Source organism: Diadema antillarum, unplaced genomic scaffold, assembly GCF_040938485.1.
Source record: "Diadema antillarum isolate AM-2024a unplaced genomic scaffold, OU_Dant_1.0 seq00001649_RagTag, whole genome shotgun sequence".
NCBI classification, from domain to species: Eukaryota; Metazoa; Echinodermata; class Echinoidea; order Diadematoida; family Diadematidae; genus Diadema; species Diadema antillarum.
The window spans coordinates 107,965-129,581 of record NW_027272350.1 but is presented as its reverse complement, the minus strand read 5'-3'; the positions used below and the strand labels follow the sequence as shown (position 1 = coordinate 129,581).

The following is a 21,617-nucleotide window of genomic DNA, read 5'->3' as shown; positions in this document are numbered from 1 at the left end:
CAAATTTAGGGGTTCAGCATGTAAATGGCCTTGTAGAGAATGGCACATACAGTACAAGTCTTGTAACTTAATTTTGTAAATTGTGCATCATACGACTAAATTCAGTTTTTGTGGTATTTAAGGTTTATCAGCATGATGAGTCAGTACTCATTCAGGAAATTAGGCATATTAAAGAAAAACCTGTTCTGAATGAAATCACTGGAATAAAAACAGCTGACATTGGTTTGAATATGGTGTGGTAATGACAGGACCTTTTCTACGTACTGTACGTAGCGGCCAAGTCTGTGTGATTCTGTAGGAAACTCCTTGAAAATTTTTGACTTTATCTTCACGTCCTGTCGGGATGATGTAGTACAATGTAGCCTTCCTGATTGTCTGTTTGTTTGTCCGTCTTGAATTTGTGTAGACAAACCCTTTTTTTTCCAATGTCTTGTAGGGTCTCCATATGAAATCTTATGAGAAGAAAAGGTCATGAACCCTAGCAAAGCTCTGAAAGTTATGACAAAATTTTGGCTCAGATACAAGTGTTTTGAATCTTGGAATCAGAGTTATCATACTAAGTCACCCACCATGTGACACATGATGACTGGACAGAATTCTAATCTAGACACCAGCTTTTTGATTTGATGGAAAGTCCATGGTTATGTTCAAGCTTAAGCTAATCAGCTTCGTTTTTGCAAGTTCGTGGGAGTCTGGTTGATACGGCCAAGACGTACATTTTCCTTCAAGCTCTTCAGCCGATTTTGATCATCTTGATCCCATTCCACAGGCAGACTTCCTTTTTTTAGAAAGGAAATGAAATGTATGATATGTGATAGTGATTAAGTGAAAGGAAATGGGTTGATGTATGATTTGTGATAGTGATGGTTAAATGCACAAATTGGTGACACAAGAAGAAGAGGAAGAAGAAGAAGAAGAAGAAGAAGAAGAAGAAGAAGAAGAAGAAGAAGAAGAAGAAGAAGAAGAAGAAGAAGAAGAAGAAGAAGAAGAAGAGAGGAGGAGGAGGAGGAGGAGGAGGAGGAGGAGGAGGAGGAGGAGGAGGAGGAGAAGAAGGAGAAGAACCGACAACAGTAAAAGCTTTGTATTCATAAGATTTGTGAAACTTTTGTCTGTTTCAGATTTTATGTGCTAATATTATGCTAATACTCTTTCTCTTGCAGACGGTGGTTTACCATCAAAGACAACCAGCTCATTTACCAGAAGAGGTCAAAGGTGAGAAGAAATCGTCTACACCTATGTAAGATTATGAAATAAATTTGTAGGAAGCTTGATATGGCATTGCCAAGTGGACGGACAATGTGTGTTTATAATAGATACATATAAGTTCAAGACATAAGAAAATGATGAACTGCATATGTCATAATATCACCACAGTAGCAATTGACACAAGCTATTTATAGAGACAACTTGTCACAAATTATATTTAAGGAGAAAGTTTAGGGAGAAAGTTTAGGGAGAAGATTAAAAACACAGGACCCATGTAGATGCTTAGAATCATGAAAGGAAAAATCCCTGGGTGCAAAAAAAATGACAGGGTCAGAACGGTGCACATACGGAACTCTGACAGCATGATTTATGTGTTGTGACATCACTTTGCTTCTTGTAATATTGAATTTGAAGTATTTGAGGAAAGGAAATTGAGAGTCAGGGGAAACTTTACTTTCAGGAAATCTCATTCTTCAAAAGAAAAAGGACTCTCCAGAGATTGTCATTTAGAGTTTTAGTGCTGCTGAAAGAGCTATTGTAACAATAGCTCTTTCAGCAGCACTGAAACTCAGCAAGTTGTGTTTGCATGCCAGGATCTTTATTGAAGCATAGTGGGAGTTAGGTCAGTATATGATTATAAGCTGTGATCCTGTCCCCTATGTGGTGGTTGGGGGGGGGGGGGGGGGGAGGGGTGGTTTTCACTGTCAATAATATGAGTGTCAAATATTCAGTGAAAGTGAATGTCCAAGGTAGAGATAGAGATCAATCAAATGTTCAGAGATGACACATGTATGGTCAGCACTCAGTATTGCACCATGCTCAACAGTGTGCATTTTGTCTTGGTTTTGTTTTGTTTTGGTTTTATTTGTGTGCTTTTTCCTCTGAGTACAATGTGCATGCTGAAAATTGCCCGATTTCACAATATACAGTACTGTAAAAGCCTTTTGTTACGTCATCAACTTCCAGCTACGTGGCACGTCTTTCCCTGGCAGAAACTAGAGCACGCACTTTATAGTGCTCGTACGCAAACCTCAAAAAATGTGCAGCTTGAACTCTCATGTTCATTATGACCCTACCTTCCAAAATATCGAAAATCCTTCATAAAATCCATAAAAATTCCTGGATCACTACCAAAATTTAATCATCTGTTCCTTGTATCATTCTCAACATTTCCTGTAAGTTTCATCCAAATCTGTTCACAACTTTCTGAGTTAATTTGCACACGGACAAACAAACAAACATACCAACAACCGCCGATGAAAACATAACCCCCTCCCTTTGCGGAGGTAATAAGTGAAGTTTATTGATGATTGTGGTCCACCACAACAACAACAACAGCAACAGCGACAGCAGCAGCAACAACAACAACAGCAAATAACAAACAACAAACAACAACATCAACAACAACAACTGTAACAACAACAATGCCACCACCAGCAACAATAACAACAACAGCAAATAGAGGAAGTGAAAGTTTACATCTTTACAGAATATCACCAAAGCGATCTGCAATATTTGACCCTTTCCCATGTCAGCGTGCGCAACACTATGGGGTCTTCTAAATCGGCACACAAAGGTTAAAATTTTGTCTGTACCCTTCAGCATTCACACAAACATTAGTTGTTTTGTCTCATATCGTGTGCTTTGATTACCTCTATTAACCAGGGCCAAGTGAGTGTGGCAGCTGAGGACTTGAGGTTGTGCAACGTGAAGCCAATGGACGAGATTGACAGGAGGTTCTGCTTCGAGGTCGTCTCACCCGGAAAGTGAGTGGGACAACATCAACTGCAAGAGATACTTTGAAATGCCAGGTTTATGGGCAAAATCATTTGTAATTCAGGCTATGCCGTGTTCAGTTTATGTTGGGGCACAATATTCTGTGTGAAGTACTTTACATCTTTGTAGGTGACTTTTGACGTTTCTCATTCATTCACTGAGAATTTAGAGGAGCTCATTATCCTAGGGATAAGGGCCTAAGGCTTGCACGTTTGAAATATCACAAAAAAACAGAATGATGATTACATCTTCTGAAATAGTTTTCAAAACTCTATCGAATTAATGTTATAAACCAAAATTCAATTATTGGTAGAGATTTCATGCTAGGGCCCTTTTGCCAGTCAAGCAAAGATTGTTATGATGGCTCTCACACTCATATCTATGGGAACTCAAATTTGTTCATGCTGCAGAGTTTTTTTCCATGGAAAGTACAGATGAGATGATGTGATTACATTTTTTTTTGCATCAGTTTCAGCATTTAGATAAAGAAATTACAGATAAAACTAGAAAAGCACTCTGAGAGCACAGACCTCCGCCAAGCATGCAGCTCATTTCCACCACTGATCTTGTTCTTCCATAGAGATATCAGTGATTTCCACCCATACGTACTTATAGCATTGTGTGCTGAAAGTCGCCCGATTTCCCAATATAGAAGCCCTTGTTACGTCATAAACCCTCAGCTGCACGGCGCGCCTCGCCCTAGCAGAAACTAGAGCACGCACTTTAGTGCGCGCATGCAAACCTCAAATACGCGAAGCCTGAACTCCTAAGTTCATTGACCCTACCTGCCAAAATACCTAAAATCCTTCATAAATTCCCCCAAAATTCTCGGATCACTACCAAAAGTTAATCGTTTGTTACTTGTGTCATTCTCAACCTTTCCTGCAAATTTCATCCCAATCCGTTCACTAATTTTTGAGTTATTTTGCACATGGACAAACGAACGAACCAACTAACAAACAAACCAACGGTAACGAAAACATAACCTCCTCCCTTGGCGGAGGTAATGAGAGAAAAACATTATGGATTATAGATTAATGCATCCATTTGAGGAGCTGTTGTGATGTAGTGGATGAGACCAATAGACTTTAAAATCACAAGGTCCCAGGTTCAAGTCCCTGGCTGTGATGGTCTTGCCCCTAGGCAAGGCACTCTATCCTTGTTGTGTATTCCTTCGCAGGGGACTTGAAGCTATGGATCCTGTGGTTTCTTACAAGCATTAAATACTTCTTCAGTGACCGCATAAAAAGAAATCATAGTACACACTCAAATCCAATTCGTTTAACTGCAAAATGGGCTAAGCACCATTTTTAAACATTCTGAAGTAGCCTATCATCAGATAAAGCAAAATAAAACCTTTCTGTGATATTTCACTTGTTGTTATAACAAGGAATATTTGTGAAGTCATGATTAAAAATATCCAATATTTTCCTATCATTTGTGTGTGTGTAGGTTTTTTTAGCAGCTTTGATCACAAATATCTCAACTTTAAAATTAGAATGGAGTTAACTCATTTTCTGTGTTTTTTTAGCAGCTGGGATCACAAATATCTCAACTATACAAGAATGGAATCAACTCATTTTGTGATCAAAGTCTTCACTTCCTTTGTTTTTTCTCCCCATTTACTCCAGGACCATTGTACTGCAGGCAGACAATGATAACATTCGCCTAGCCTGGATCCAGGCCCTTCAGGCTGGTATTAACTCCGCCTTCAACAGCCCCATGGTGTCTCCCACCAGTCCCAATGAGGTCAGTATGAGGTCAGCGTGAGAGATCGCAGTCCTGCTTTGGTTTTTAGCTGACTGCTGTGAAGCAGTCGATAATGATGTGTGCCGGCTCTGATCTTTTACGTGTAGTTATATTCAAAGGGACGTGGGTTGCGCAGAAGCATTTATAGATTTGTTATACAAATATGTAAATTAACGATTACCAGAAGTGGTAGTGGAAGTAGTAGTAGTAGCAGTAGTAGTAGTAGCAGTAGTAGTAGTAGTAGTAGTAGTGGTAGCAGTAGTAATAGTAGTAGTAGTAGTAGTAGTAGTAGTAGTAGTAGTAGTAGTAGTAGTAATAGTAGTAGTAGTAGTAGTAGTAGTAGTAATAGTAGTAGTAGTAGTAATAGTAGTAGTAGTAGTAGTAGTAGTAATAGTAGTAGTAGTAGTAGTAGCAGTAGTAGTAGTAATAGTAGTAGTAGTAGTAGTAGCAGTAGTAGTAGTAATAGTAGTAGTAGCAGTAGTAGTAGTAATAGTAGTAGTAGTACTAGTGGTAAAAACAGTAATGGTTGGAGTAGTATTAGTAGTATAGTGGCATGCTTGTCTGCCTGTCTGTTTGTCTGCGTGTGTGTATGTGTGTATCCTATACAGAGTGTATGTGAGTATGACTGTCTGTCAGTCTGCTTAATGTACGTATGTGTGGTATGTAATGTGTGTCTGTACAAAGTATGTATTTGTGTATGTATGACTTATTTTACAATTTGCCCATGAAGTGATCTCCACCAAATGCAGAGCCAAAAAGACCCAGAGAAGTCCCAGATAATTGTTTGTCGGTGTACATGTGAGCGTGTGTCATAAATCCTTAAAATAATTTGAGGAAGTGCCTTGACATTTTAAACTGTCCCTTTACAGCTGTATTTCAGATTGTAAAGACATCATGCCAATACACATGCTTAAATTGTCACAAAATATGAAATATTATATTATAAGAACTGTGTGTTTTGATAGTCCCAACAAAAAACAAAAACAAATAAAGTTATTCAAAAAACATTGTCATACAAGTACCCTACCATTATCTGTGTCAACCGCCCTTTGAGTATATGCTATTCAGCACTGTTTTTTTGTTTCAGTTTCATTAACTCTGGCCTATTTTGCAGAAAATGGATTACATATATGGTTATATTCTATACATCATCTCAGTCAATTGGGCAGACGTTATCAAAATGTAAAAATTTTATGCAAATACTGAAACTGTACGAGACATTTAAAGCCAATCAGTGGGCTAGACTTGAAGTGTTCATGAACAGGAGTGAGAATACAAAGAATTTCTATGTGTGTAGTGTCCTATTGTTAAAAAGCAAACCAGAATTATCCATTTCAGAATTAAAGGGGAAGTCCGGACGATTATCAGCCGTTTCGTGTGTAAAGAACAATATTTCATGAACCTATTACCCTTTTCCCGACGAGAAAAGACCATCAGATACATTTACTATGATTTTTTTTTAAAATAAGGTAATTCTTCATGTTCGAATCCGTCGCGAGCTGCCCTTCGTACTATCTGTCCCAGGATGCATTGCGCGTGACGTATCGGGCGCAGTTTCCTCAGCTGAGAGCACCGCGAGCGAAGCCCAGCTACGCATCGATCTCCCATTGCACTGCTGACTGCGGGCGGTATTAATATGTGTGCCTTGTCGGCGCTACTGCAGGAGACCGTACACCGATTTAGGAGTGCTGTTGCCAAACGCTGTATTCCTTTATTCAAATAATCTTCGTTATATATCTATATAAAATCTTCAAAGATTAATGTAAAATAGTTGCAATGCTATAACATTTTCATTTAAATTGAAATATGTATGTATTATAATACTGCCGTACTTATTAGTGTCCACCCCATCACTTACAATGCATTAGCTGTTGTCGGGCTGTGCAGGCATACATTTACCGTACGTCTGCTGCTGCCAAGTGCTATCACAATCCGCGATCGTTTTTTCGACTTCTGAGTGTGAACAATCTGAAATCAGTCTGTCAATGTCAGAATTATTGCCTCTTTTGTTGTCCGAGACTGTTGAAAAGTGTGTCTGATGGTGATAAAATACGACAGTATACATGTAACTTGAACCGAGGAAGAAACGCCAGCGCCAGCTTGGTACCGCCGCCGCGCCGCGCCGGTAACTACGACCAGCAGCCCAATACACACAGCGTAATCGGGCTGCGTGTTGTAGCATTCAGGATCATGTAAAGGTAGTATCGTGGATAGATATCAATTTAAAATCGAAATATTTCTTCAATTTGAAGACTTACTAGTAAAGTTGAAGTATTGACAACACCCTAACACTTGACACATCGGCATTTTTTTAATGAAGCAATAGATCATGCCGCGTGCATCCGCTGTGTGGTCAGAGACTGTTGAGCGGTACGCTACTACCGCTTGCTTGGCCCGTATCACCGTTGCTCAAGCAGGGCTCCCCCGAGCCAGCTGACGCTCCAAGCAAAAAGCAATGTGAGGAGGAAACGTCACGCTGTCACGTGATCTTTCTCGCCGGCGTACAGAAATCGAACGGTTACGATTCAAAATTAGTGATGCTAAAAAATCGATTGTGGCGAGTTGGGAGGGTCTTTTTCAATGAAACTTAGTCATTATGGTCCTTTATTTATGTAGATTTTGGTTAATTTTTTTCAAAATCGTCCGGACTTCTCCTTTAAGATTCCAATACCTGGAAGGTAATACAGATAGGTAGCAGAGAGAGCAAAATGTCATTTTTGTCCTGTAATCATTTAATAAGATGTAACCTTTTTTTTGTCTTGGCAGGATTCCAGCGTGTTCGACAACGCATCTCCCTCGCCGTCCGCAAACAGCAACCTCTCCAACGAGCTGAAGAAAGACAGCTTCAAGGCGGAGGTCATGTCATTACCGGGCAATGAGAAATGCTGCGACTGCAAAGCAGACAGTAAGGATGAGATTTTTTGTCTTGTCATTGATATGTGAAAATGAAATCACAGTTGCAAAAGTAATGCAGAAGAATTTGTGACAACAGCTCACATTTTTGTCACTGTATGAAAGGACATCAAAGCATATTGGTACAAGTATCGTATTAACACCATTAATTTGAAAAAAAAACACTTTTGTTAGTGTGTATTAAAGTAAATCTATTGCTCTTGTGAAAATGTAGTCCCACAGTCCAATATCTCTCCTGGAAATATGATGTTTATGAAAAATGATTTGCATATGAGTTGTTGATTTTTTTTTCTTTTTTAAAGAAATGGCATTGCCATTGTCTATACAGCCAAAAATTTGTTAGCATTTGTTCAAGCAACTAGCAAGGGCAGAGCTATAGCAGTGTCTGTCAAAATACTGTTTCCATGTTGAAACACAAAAATGTAGTTGGTTGTCTGCTGATTTTATGGTGTTGGTGATGACAATATGATAATGATGACGTAGACCACTAGACTTTGATAGAGATGTTCAGAGTGCATGACTATCGTATGATGCAGTTGTGAGAAAGAGGAGGCATTATTTCTTTCACAAAATTTGTAATATCACGAGAAAAAGCTTTGATCATTCATCATGAAAGACAGAACACTTTTGTTTTATACCAAGGTTCACATTTTGATTCATGTCTCTGCTGCAGTTCTGTGCCAGGAATTTTGTAAGCAATTGTTGGCGATACGTAGTCTTGTTGTCTAGTACCTGAATAATATTGTTGCTGTTGTTCTTATCTTTGTTTATATTATCCTTGATCATTGTTGTTCTTTTTGTCCTCATTGTTGTCCCTCTCAGATCCCAAGTGGGCGAGTATCAACCTGGGAATCACTCTGTGTATCGAGTGCTCCGGAGTGCACAGAAGTCTTGGGGTGCACATATCAAAGGTCAGGTCGTTAACCTTGGACCAATGGGAGCCAGAGACTTACCAGGTGTGTGAGTGGCTCACTTCAAAGAGTCTGCTTCATTATGTATGCAAATTCATGGATGTTTCCTTCCATAAGAGGCACTTTATACCAAAGTTGTACAATTTCTGTTGTTTTGTTGTTTGTTTGTATGTTTCTTTGTTGTTGTTGTGTTTGGGGGTGGGGTCCACCTTTTTTTGTGGTGATGAGCTTTTCAGTTCACTAGCCTCTGCTATACAATTTGCCTGTCAATAGCTGGAAATTGGTTTGCGTGCAGCAGTTGTTGCTATATCAGTCAAGTCTTTTTGAGTTTGAACAATACTTAAGTTTTCAAGAACTTGTTGAGTTGTGATTGTAGCACATATTAAATTGCATACATAAAAAAAAAAAACACAGACTATATCAGCCACTTTACAATGTATGGTTGAAATGGTCAAAAAACAAATCAAACAATAAATGAGTAGTAGTGATAAAAAATCTCAGATTAGGATTGATAGTTGAACTGCATTCCAAGGGAAGCCATCTAATTGTATTCTGAATATCATTGGTAAAAGGTCCCATCGGTAGTAAAGTTCCCCTGTGAACACTGTCATTTGGAAAGCAGGTTATAAATACATTGCCCATTGTGTGAACATTGTTCCCCTCATTCTGTTCAGTTTTTAACAAGTGCAGGTTGCCCAGCTCTGAATTAAGGACTTGAGCAATGTCCCCTGACTGCAGCGTTTGTACATGTATAATTTTTTGATTGGTCACTGCTTTCATGGCTTTGACTACAGGTCATGCTGAAACTTGGAAACAACATTGTGAACAAGATCTACGAAGCAGACCTCAGCGATATGTCACTGGTTCATCCTTCGCCTGGATGCCCCAGGTAAGAATGCATGTAGTATTTTCTTAGTTGATTTTTTGAATGACATCTTTTCCCCCACTGAGTGCTCAAAGCACTTTACAGAATATGATTGCCCTGGTCAGTGTTGCCCTGGTCAGTGAAATCAGCTCCATGCATACACTGTTTGTAATGATGACAATGATTATTGTAATCGTCTTTAGCATTAACATCATGCTGTCATTATCATCATCTCTGTGATCATTGTCATCATCATCACCATTATCATGGGTCATTCATCATCATCACCATCATTCATCATCATCATCATCATGATCATTTTCTTCATCATCATGTTCATCATTATCATCGTCATCATCATTATCGTCATCATCATCATCATCGTCATCATTGTCATTCATCATCATCATCATCATCATTCATCATTATCATCATCGTCATTTTCTTCATCATCATGTTCATCATTATCGTCATCATCATCATGATCATTCATCATCGTCATCATCATCATCATCATCTTCATCATTTCCATTATCTTCGTCCTTATCATCACTGTCATCACCTCTATTGTACTCATGCAGTGATTGTGCCGAGGGCGTAATGATTTTGAATATGCCTTCCAATCACGCGTCTGTCCACAAAATAATAAGGCAAAGGCTTCTTTTTGTCTTTGAAAAAAGTCAGGGGCCGTATTCTGAGAGCTAATTAAGTGTCCGATTAGCACTTAATTACCGAATTGGTATTCTGAGAGCATGATTAAGTAGGGGGTATATTAACTACCATAGCAACAAGCGTTTTGGCGGGAAGGACCTACGCGTTTGCGCGTATCAATGCGCGTGCACCTCTGAGAGGACTTAATCACAGAGTTAATTACGAATCGGTATTCTGAGGGTGTAATTAAGTATGAAAGTTAATGGAAAACTTAATGATACCAAAGAGTGTCATTAACTACTCCGATATCACGCATTACATCGTGTTTTCTCTGCCACAATGATGCTTACCGTCTTCAGTAACCGAGGAGCGGTTTAATCTTGTTATCATGGTATCCGTAGAATTCAGAGAAAAAAAGAAATGTAGCCGATCTTCAAGGAATTTTGTCATTTTATGTGAGCAAAGAGGTTGAGATCTTCGCATGCGTAGGTGAGGGGTCGTAATCAAATACCGGAGTGTGCGCACGGAGCTCTTGGGTTGTAATTACAGGGGGCGTGCAGGAGCGCGCATTGAGGGCATATTTGCGCGTGTAATCATCATTTTGGCTTCTAACAACGCGTCTGATTGGATGGAATAACAATTAGATGGGAGGGACCTAAGATAATTACAGGGGACTTATTATCATACCTTAATTACGTCCTCAGAATACAAATTTTGCCCATGATTAAGGACCTATTAACTTCACGACTCAATCACGAAGTTAATTACAGACTTAATTACGACCTCACAATACCACCCCAGATTCTCTCCTGACCTACAAGACCAATTACTTTTCCAGGGGCGGATCCAGAAATTCCGTTTCTTTTGTTTTAACTTTTGTTTTAACCCAAAATAAAGAGGGGGCGCGCACCCGGTGCGCCCCCCTCTGGATCCGCCACTGTTTCCTAAATGCTTTCAGTGTTTGTTTTTTGTAGACAAAGATTAAAACTTGTATCAGTGGTAAACAGGGAGGCATTTCATCAGGCATTTTGTCAGTGATTTTTTCTGACGACCTGTTTTTAGTATGCTACTGCAATCCCTGAATCACAAATTTGTCGGAAAAAATATGTGACAAAACGTTTGATGAAATGCCCCCCCCCCTTTTGTCATACCTTTTCTGACCCAGCCCCGTGAGAGAGAATTGGATCAGAGCGAAATACCTCCACCACCGCTTCATCTCCAAGACCCTCACCAAGCCCATCGTCAAGCGGCGGCGGAGGAGGCGGGGCAAGCGGCAGAGCCAGCTGGGGTCAGCCGACAAGATGTCGCTAGGCAGTCGCAGCAGTGACGGTGCCCTCGGTGACGACGAGGAGAACGGGGAGGTCCGGAACGGAGTGGCGAGAGGTAGCAAAAACCTATCAAATAATACCCTCCTAAACCTGCCAGAAATTGTTTTATTATTCCAGATAACTGCACAATATGTAAATTCTCTGTTTGCATGTTGTACAATTTGTACTTCTATTGCTTAAAGTTCAACCTCTTTCCGAATCATATGAGTATATGAATATACATGTAAGAACGACCCAAGTCCATGGAAGATCATTTCGAGTAAACCAAAAAAAACTTCATATCTTTTTTATTTGTCCAATAATATTCTATTTAACTGTGATGGGAAGGCAACATTGTATATACAAATTAGAACATATATTATTATGACAATTAACATTTATATTAATTGTGGAGAGGCCATTTTGTGTGGTGGACTTGGGTCGTTCTTTGATTCATATTGACTTGGGTCGTTCTTTGATTCATATACATGATATTCTGCTATAGAGATGTGAGAAGGATGAGAGAGGGCGCTATTATATGAATGTAAGAATGACCCAAGTCCTTCATTCTTACATTAATATAAGATTTAACTCATTCATTTCAGGCACTTCCGGGGGTAATTAGGATTTATCATTTACACACAAGATGAGTCCATGCATAAGCTACAATTTCCCATGTCAAACTAAATTTGGCCAAAAATTGGACTTGGGTCGTTCTTATATTCATATACTCATATGTTAAGTATGAATGATTGTGTTTTTGTCAATCATTGGAATTTTAGTGTAGTTTCCATAGATGAAACACCATATTTGTTGAAATGTAAAAGATAAGAACTCAAAGAAAAACAAACTGGCCATTTTAATCCTCTTCAGTTTATGCCTATTTTTAGAATATTGCCACTTTGCAAATTCATGATTCTTTCAGGACAGATATTCACTATTTTTGAAGTGCAAGATAATTCAATGCCTATCCTAAATGTTTTCAATGTACAATATCACAGATAGTCTATCATTTCATTTCATGAAGTAAAGATTGCTATGCATATGGTAAAAGAAGGCCCCGGTGGGTTTTGTTGAGGCTCAAAATTTGTAGTAAATTGGAGATAAAGAAGCGGATTGTGAGAGTTACTGTAAATTTCTGTGTATTGTACGGCTCGCTGGGGAAGAAAGCTTATCAGATCTTGAAGTCAGTTGTGGCATTCGCCTTGATTGTAAAAAAAGCTTACTTATGGACAGTTCCAAACTTGTGTACGAGCAATGCGATTGCCACAACCGACCTCAAGATCTGATAAGATCACCATGAGTACTCCACGATTAAGACCACAGTTTCAATCGTGGTACAAAGTGTGATAGACATAAACAAAAATTCCACTATCAGCTACTAATGGCCAGTCCTGGTGTGCGTGGCAGATCATATGACAGTGGGAAGCCAGCATAAGATACACACCCAACTTTTGATATTTACCATGGTGAAAAAATGGGCCACAATGTACAGGGAACTTTATGGTAATTTCAAATAAAAGCACACAAATTTTGGAATCAAGAAAACATGGGAAAAATCCTCGTCAGGTGACTTTGTGTACTTCTCTCCAGTAGGGGTCTCCAACGACAGCGGACTTGGCGGGAGCACCGACAAGATACCCGGGGCATCCGACGTTCCATCCAACTTTGAAGAAGGTTTGTGTCTGCATGAATGCAGCTGTTTGTTCCAGGTCCTTTAACTCAATGTTGATCACAATGTCAGAATGCAAAACATTCATATTATTTGTAGTTTGTAACTTTACAGTTGGTTATATATCCGTGGCAGAACATGTTTACAATTCTCTAGTAAAAATTGTAAGAGAGCAAGCAAGAGAAAAAAAGAGATGAAATAAAAAGATAATTTTGGAAACATATACAAACTTTTTGATGCATTAAGATAATTGCTGTAAGGTCTCTACCTTTTACGTGCTGTAGTCCTGCAATGTTCTTGATATGAGTATTAGAAGTACAAGGCAGTCTTGATCTTTATAGGAAGGGGATGTTAGAATTTTTCTTTCACAAACGTGCCAGGTACTGTTTATATTGTATTGAAAATTGAGCCAAATCTTTGGTGAAAGTGACACATAACCTCTTCATTTAGTGCATGCATGGGTGTAATAGACCCTTTGTAATCAAGATTTGAACTGCAGTCGGCATTCCTTCCCGTGTCTCCCACAGGTCTGGTCACGAGTGACAGTTCAGAGGGAGAGCTGGAGGTCCCGAGCTCGCCCCTGAGTGGTGACCCCATCTCACCGCAAGAGCTGCTGTATCTGGTAGGTGCACGAATCCTCCATGAATGATTACTACCAGTCTCCGAAATCAAATACAGCCTATTTGAGCATGGATAATGTATTGAGAGGATGATTTGACTTTTTTTATTGCCATAGTATAAAAGTTGTTTAGCAATGTACCATTGATCATGCTTTTAATACTTCTTCACTGTACAGTGTTGTACCTTGGGGCAAGGTTAAGTTTGTAGCATTCTCAAGTCATTTTCCTTTTTCTATTTCTTGGGAAGAGACTTAATATCATAATGAAGAGGCCTGGTAAATCATTTACCATTCTGTGATGTTGTCTTGTTAATCTCAGGATGATTGTAATGTTGGTATTAAAGTGCATAATGTAGTCAGGGGGCTGTGAGTAAAGAATACAACTTTTCTCAGGGTTACATAAGTACTCTCAAGGTAGGCATGTGAGAATAGAGTACCGATATACATTGTATGACACAATGCAGTGTGTTTTGATTGGGGGGGGGGGGGGGGGGGGGAGTCTCAGTGTCCTAAAAGCATTTTCCCCACCTTTAGTTCTCAGTCATTGTGCAATGTTAGTAATGGTAATAACAACAGCGAAGTGAGCATTCCTAATGCACTATCTCCTATGAGGGAGATGTTTTAGAAATAGTGAGAAATTATCTTCCAAAAAGCTGAAGAAAATTAGTAATGATATATGATCTATGAGTTGTTTTTTTGTTGTTGTGCATTACTTCTCCTGAATGTTGTTGAAATCACATGGAATATTTGTGGTATTGTCGCAGTAATGTCATAAAGATATGACGACATTCCTGGTTTGAAGAACAAATGCTGATGAGGGTAGCGATCTATGATGTCTGCATTTTTATATCCTGACGTAGGGTGCATCAAACAACAGCGAGCAGGTCATGATGAACGCGCTGGCCCACGGAGCAAACCTGAACAGGCCGGACGAGTCTGACTTGATGAGGACCGCACTTCACAAAGCAGTCTCGCTGGTGAGTCCGTTCACCCCTTGTCATTTTGTGAGCACAAGCGAGACTAAAGTTTGCCTTGAGGAAGAGAAAAAACCACTCTACTCTGAAGTGGTTTCTAGTTTTGATATTTGCTTGGGATTTATGTGCCGAACCACCAGTGTACACAATATGAAGTGCATACATACTTTATATTGTACGTAGGAAAGAAAACATCATGTCAAAAGATGAAGTGGCCTAGTCGTAAAACAGCACTAATTTATTTTGTGTCATCTCGTCTGGTGCATTTGTGGTATGATGTTACGGAAGACAGTGGTTTTCTCTCATACACCAGTGTCTTAAAATGACATGAAGTACATAGTACTGTAGAATTGAGATCGCAGATGCACAATCAAGATTTGATAACAATACTACCTTACACATGAAATCTTATGATACATGCTTCTTTATAACCTGTTGAAGATGAGTCTCGAGCATGCTCGGGCAGGTGTCATCGGGAAATGCGTGTTACAGCAAAATCAGCCCGTCCTCAACAGGTTAAGTGTAGTCTACCGAGTATGCCAGAAATCTTTCAATATATGTGTGAATCATACGTGTGTATGTTTGTTTTTTTGAGTAGTACTGTAAAACCCCAAATGTTTGCATGCATTTTGATTTCGCGAATTTTGTGAGAGTCAAGATTCACAAAATTAGAATATGTGCAAAAGTTCTTGTCTACACTGTCTGCATTAAATGCCAATGGCAATTCATGAAAATATCATGCCGCAAAAATATCTTGCGTTATAGTAAATTGTGTGTACATAACCACAACAGCATGTCATGATAATGTGTTAATTGTGTTCTCTGTGTGCAATATACATGTACACTGTACATGTAACTTGTAGTGTTGGGACAAAGATGGTGTAAGGTTTGTGTTGTATGATTTTTATGCCCCTTGCAGAAGCCCACCAGAGTTAAGGTCAGTCAAAATTTGATTTATTGGTACTCTCCATGCACAGCTAGGGTTTGGAGGTTGGGCACCATAAGATTAGGATGAGAGGGAATGAGGTTAAAGGGGAAATTACCCTTCTCATAAAAATTCACTTTAATAGTAGACTTCATTAAGTCAAACAGACATAACAGCAAATGTTTCCTTGAAGCTAGTCAAAAGCTTGTGAGTGGAAAATTGCATGAAAACTCACATTTTTCTCTTACGGTGTAGTTTAGCAACTAAACCTCCTCCTTTTAAACAAGCAGTGTCACTATGATTAAAGTCAGCACACCACTGAAATAGATTGATGTCAAATACAATTTTTGAATTGGAATTCAATCCAGTGGGAAATGTTAAGGTGTAATATATGGTCATCTCATCTAATTTGCATACCTACAACCTTTTTTTTTCTTTTTTTTTGAGGGGGCAAATATATGAGAAATTTGAAGATTCCAAAAATACCCTGGCTTTCATTGAGTTTACAAAACTTTTACAGTTCCATTTGTTTCAATTTATTCATACTCTTCCCACTCACCTGAGTATGCAGACTTTGACCTCCATACATTTTGCATCATCATCGGCAGAGTGCACTTTCCAGCTCATCCATACCATATAACCTGGAATGGCAGAAAGGGAATATCACCTTTAGATTAACATCATGTGGACATTATAGAGTTTAATATTAACTTCTAGGTAGAACAAGTTGGTGAACAAGATTTCACCTATGTGCATATGAATTGTTATTATTATTTTTTTTTTTTTTTTAGCTCACTTTCATTTAATGTAGAGAAGAATCTATGGGATTCATTGTACATGCTGGCATTTAGTGCTTTGTAATACATCTCTTGCTTTTAGATTGGTAATATTTATTTTTGCAGCATCATATATGGGCACAGCAAACATAGCATAATATATATTTGAAAATCATTTGATGAGCAGTAGGCACTGTGTTAATGTTTGGCATATGCATCAACACATTTTCATAGGATAAACAGGGTGAACAAAGCACCTTCAGATAAAGAAAAAAAGAAAGTACTTTTTAGACTAAGATTGTTTAACCCTTTATTGCCTGAATTGCCTCTCTCAAAATTTGCTGAACAGCCGGCAGTTACTATATGTGCGTATGTGTGTTTGTGTGTTTGTGTGTTTGTGTGCATGTCTGTGCGTGTGTGGCCTTTGCTATAGTGGATAAGGGTATGTGTTCAGCCATGGGTCTGGTGTATAGGGCCATCTGTTTCTGTATCACCCCAAACAGCAGTGTTAATCTCGTCAGATACACACTCAGTCTGTCTGAACCCATGTAAAATAGTTTAAAATTCGCCACTTCCTTTTAAAGGGACTAGAAGTTTACAGCGTAAGAGAGCTCTGGGTGCTGAAGAATGAATGAGCATAGTAGGGCACACATAGTTTGTAGAGCTATGTCATAGCTGTTGGGGTTGAAACCTAGGAATCACTGAAGACATATTAAGTATTCTTCTCTAATCAAAGGCACCTACTGGGGGACATTCCATGAAGCATTTTGTCCGACAAACTGTCGGACAAATATGCTCTCAACCAAACAGATGCAAGTATTTCAGGAGCTTTTAATTGTTTGTCAGACCAAATATCTGACAAAAATTAATGCTTCATGTACACAACACATTTGGAAAATGAATGTACATCATCGAGATATGAGGCAGACTTCAGGGATATACAAATGTACCCTTTACCTTTAGAGTGACTAAGTCTCCCTGATTATTTAAGAGGCTTTTTGAAAATTTGAATATCCCTTCTGACAGCAGAATCTATCTGAAAGTCTTCCTAATTTTGAATTTTTTCAAAATGTTCTATCTTGTAGCATTTAGATGCATGTATGTAGCATGCAAGGATCTCTTTTGATTGCTCTGTAGAATATCCCTAATTTGATTAATGTGTATGTTACAAGCCCAGACCAGTGGACTATTATCCTACGTACTATATATACTACACTGTATATCCCTGCTGCACATTCCATACTCCTGCACAGATGACTTGCACAGATGCATATTAACCACATGTATTATCGCTGAAACATTAATGCATTCTTTCCGTGGTAAACGTCATATTTCTCTTCAGATTTTTTGTGTATATTTCCCTTCTTATTGACAAGCTGAAAGTGGGGAGGGGGTTCATCATTTCATCTTCAAAGAAAGGAGTTTTGTTATGGTGCTGTCTGAAATGGCTGGCTGGAGAAAGAGGAAAATTGTCAATCTTTGAAGAACTCTTCACACAACATTTAAAATCTCCATGGCGATTCATCATCTTTCTTCACATCTTCCTCCCTCCCTCCCACGACACAGGGAAGCATGACATCGCTGGAGTTCCTGCTGCTGAACGGAGCCAAAGTCAACTTGCCCGACGCCGAGGGGAGAACGATACTCCACTTGGCAACCATGCTGGGAAACACAGGGTGAGGAAACTGGGCCCTGCCTTTTGCAGTTGACATCATTTTCAAATACAGTGCAGTCCCGTCATAACAAAGTCTTCGGGACCCGCTGTTTTCTTTCGTTATAACGAAATTTTGTTATAGCCAAACAGTGAAGTACATAAATGTATATAGTTGATATTCTTTAGACCTGAATTTTTACTTCGTTGTAACAGGCATTTCATTGTAACCATGTTCACTACAACGGGAGTGCACTGTATCATAGAACTTGCACTCGATTTCCTTTTGCAATCAATTGCAAATATCCATCTTGATATAAGGATCAAATTGAGATTGCGATCAATCTGCATGAATTGAATTTTACAAATTACACTGACACACAAAGTATTTCTACCTTTAGTATCTTCGTGCTACTGTAGTAATCTACATTCTTAGTGATTTTTAAGTTATGTTCATGGTAGAATGTTATATCTCCTTGTTAATATCAAATGATATCCCTTTCATACTTTTGATGTTAAGACTGATTGTTTGCAAATTCCATGGCAACCAAAAATTTGTGATTGATTGTTTTTTTCATATTCTATGATTATTGCTTTAGAATCATTCACAGCTTTTAACAAATTTGCCATGAGTTTAGTCTGAAAATGTGTGATTGGTATCAATCACCAAGATTGATTTAAAATCAGTGGCAAAGTTTGGCTTGGCTGGGGGACTTACAACTGTTCATGATCAATCGCAACTCTCTGAAGATGGCCTGATTTGGTTCTGCAGACAATATCATGATGATAATGATCAATCATGAGTGCAGTTGGGTGATGCAGTGTACGTGTTAGGGCATTCACATTGATGCAAAATCTATGAGACACACAGCATCAAGTGTGCTATGCATACTTGACTTGAAAAGCAGATGTCGACATATAAAGGGCAGTCATGATTGGGGGAGGGGAATTACTTTGCATTTTGCATTGCAGGTTGATATTTTCGTGAGTGTTTGCGATTATCTTTAATTTCTGCATGTTTGGTTTCCTTCCGTTTGTCTTCATTCAGGCTCGTGTGTTTGTGTCTGAAACGGGGTGCGGATCAGAGGGCCAAAGATAGAGACAAACAGGTAAGCAGTTGTTCGATTTAGTTTTATTCACAGTAAATGTCGTCATTGTTGACGTCATTGTCGTAAAAGTAGTAGTGATGGTAGTGTCCTCATCATATTGTCATTGTAGTTTAGCAGTAGAATATTTGCAGAGTACAGTTGTTTGTCTGTTTGTTTACTGTATACGCCATTTATTTAGCGATTCTAAATTTTCGCGAATCAAGACTTCCAACGATTTCGCGAGTGGTTAAATTTGCGATTGTTGAGTACTGTACTGAACAGAGAAATGAAGACGTGTGCGTCACATTCACTCGGGATCAGAGTCATTATCTTTGCGTGTCTTTAATTTCGCGCATATCACCTGACTGGCAAAATTGCAAAAATAAAACCTCACGAAATATTGGCGTACACAGTATTCATTGGGCCAGAGTGAGTAAGTTAAAACATGAATAGAGCGGTGCTGTGTCAGAGTATGTAATAAATGAAACAATTCAAAAGCGAAAAATGTATCTTGAAGAAGGAAAGAGAGCAGCATGGCAAGGTGTTTGTCAGAGTGTATGCCGTCAAATCAACAGGGAGTATTTTGTAAACAAGCATATGCCATGTTCGTACCCCTAATGGTCAATAAATAGGAGAATATGAAGACTCTGCAAGTGGGATTTTTATCCCATTACAGTTAGTCAGCAACAGGTAGTTCCCTGTTTTCCTGTCTCTGGTATAATGCATGTTGTATGGTTTTCCGTGGTCATGGTAACTAGCAGCAGCATAATATTATGATGTAGTCACAGTCACACTTCTTCTTTTCACACAGATACCACTAAGTATCTTTACAGATGTATGTGAAAGTCATCAAACATGTAGCATAGTGTCAGCATAAAAGTTTTAGATTTTATGGTGTTTCAAGGCAGGTTTTTACTTTACATCATTAGTTTTGTGCAAAGTGTGCTTGGAGATGTTTGAGTTTTGGTGATAATGTCTATGTTCACCTCAGTAGTAACATTGTGCGAACTAGTGCGACAACCGAGCGATGATCACGATTTTTTTTTAATGCTTTGTTTCAGGATCCTCTGATGATTGCGATTACGACGACAAATGCAGACATCGTCACATTGTAAGTACATGCATCAACAAGAGATTTCACTTAATCAAAATGGGATGTCGTTTAATTTTTCAGGATTTTTCTTTTTTCAGAACTATGGTCTTTTCCTCAATTTGCCTCTTGAAACCTTCATTCGGAGTGTGAGAATATTTGTTTCCCGCACCTTTGTTGTCAAGAATGTACAGATGTGTATTGGCGTAAAGATGCCTGCCTTTAATTTTTATGAGTCCATCGTGTTTTTGTTTTCCCAAACAACTGTTGCATCATAGACATTGACATAAAAAAAAAGTGTAAATATATGCATGTATAGAATAATTGTGATGATCATGATGATATTATTATAATGATAATTACAGTAAATAAATGCAAATTGCACTACGTTTTCTAAATCTGAGTTCGGCTCATTGCTAAGGTTTTGTATACTTCCTTACAGAGCAGTGCATTTAGATTGTGTTAATGGACTCTTAAACCCATACATGTATATAATCACATTCAGTGGCTCCTAGTCCCATGCATTCATTAACATGTTTGTGATGCCTCTCTCTCTCTCTCTCAAAACAGGCTCCGTCTTGCCAAACTCAATGAGGAGATGAAGGACTCGGAGCTGGGCAACCCGAATGATGAGACCTTCCAAGACGTCTTCCAAGATTTCACGAACCTTGCGTCCTACGACCCCGAGAAACTCAACAGGAATAGATCGTTTGAAGATACCTTGTAGAGGGCGTCTTCAAAGGACTACACTGTAGAGATATATAGACACTTTTCAAGGAGCACTTTGTGTAGCAAATCATATGGAAGAGAGTGATTGCTACAGGCATTGCTGGTTACCAGATGGATTTTTTTTTTTACTTGCAAAGCATTTGGATGGAAACTCTTTCACCTTTCAACAGTTCTATGGATTGCCAAGAGCTTTTACTTTCTTTGTTTTGTTAACCTTGACTTTTCCTTTTTTTCGTGTCAGGTTTGTCGTACGGCTTGCAGATGTGGTGAAGAAGAGATACAAGTTTGTTGAGAAATGTTTCTGACCAAAATTCATTTTCATTTTCCATCAAATGGTACAAGCGAACCTCAACTTCTTGCATGCACAGAGAAGGGAAGTATTATACCATACCTTCTTTTTAAAAATGTGGTGAACATCATGTCATCGATTCCATATTCTTTTTTTTTTTTTAGATTATCTGTTTTTACCTCTGATGCTGGCACATTCCCTTATAGACCCAATCCAATGACTTGTTTTTATATGATTGCTCAAGAGAGGATAAAAAAAAAAAACAGGAAAAATTTGGCACGAATCAGGATTGCAAATTTCAGAATTGTTGATAACGGACGTGCCATGAGTCTCCATGATTTTGAAGGAAACTCCCTGAATTAATTGACCATCTCTTCATATCCTGATTGAAGAGTACAAAGAAGTTTTTACTTTTTGTTCCCTTTG

General features: G+C 38.7%; 1 protein-coding gene across 1 annotated transcript in view; it reads left to right on the top strand.

The window, feature by feature from the left end:
• LOC139711365 (arf-GAP with coiled-coil, ANK repeat and PH domain-containing protein 2-like) overlaps window positions 1-21,266 on the top strand; it is a 58,058-nt gene extending 36,792 nt beyond the window's left edge. Inside the window, exons 12-25 of the mRNA XM_071623256.1 lie at window positions 1,161-1,212; window positions 2,872-2,972; window positions 4,614-4,742; window positions 7,506-7,636; window positions 8,467-8,600; window positions 9,350-9,444; window positions 11,237-11,454; window positions 12,972-13,055; window positions 13,578-13,672; window positions 14,530-14,646; window positions 17,911-18,020; window positions 19,044-19,104; window positions 20,145-20,194; window positions 20,744-21,266. Of these exons, the coding sequence (XP_071479357.1) occupies window positions 1,161-1,212; window positions 2,872-2,972; window positions 4,614-4,742; window positions 7,506-7,636; window positions 8,467-8,600; window positions 9,350-9,444; window positions 11,237-11,454; window positions 12,972-13,055; window positions 13,578-13,672; window positions 14,530-14,646; window positions 17,911-18,020; window positions 19,044-19,104; window positions 20,145-20,194; window positions 20,744-20,900 (1,534 nt within the window). The 3' untranslated portion in view covers window positions 20,901-21,266. The remainder of the gene's footprint in view (window positions 1-1,160; window positions 1,213-2,871; window positions 2,973-4,613; window positions 4,743-7,505; window positions 7,637-8,466; window positions 8,601-9,349; window positions 9,445-11,236; window positions 11,455-12,971; window positions 13,056-13,577; window positions 13,673-14,529; window positions 14,647-17,910; window positions 18,021-19,043; window positions 19,105-20,144; window positions 20,195-20,743) is intronic.
• The last annotated feature ends 351 nt before the right edge of the window (window positions 21,267-21,617 follow it).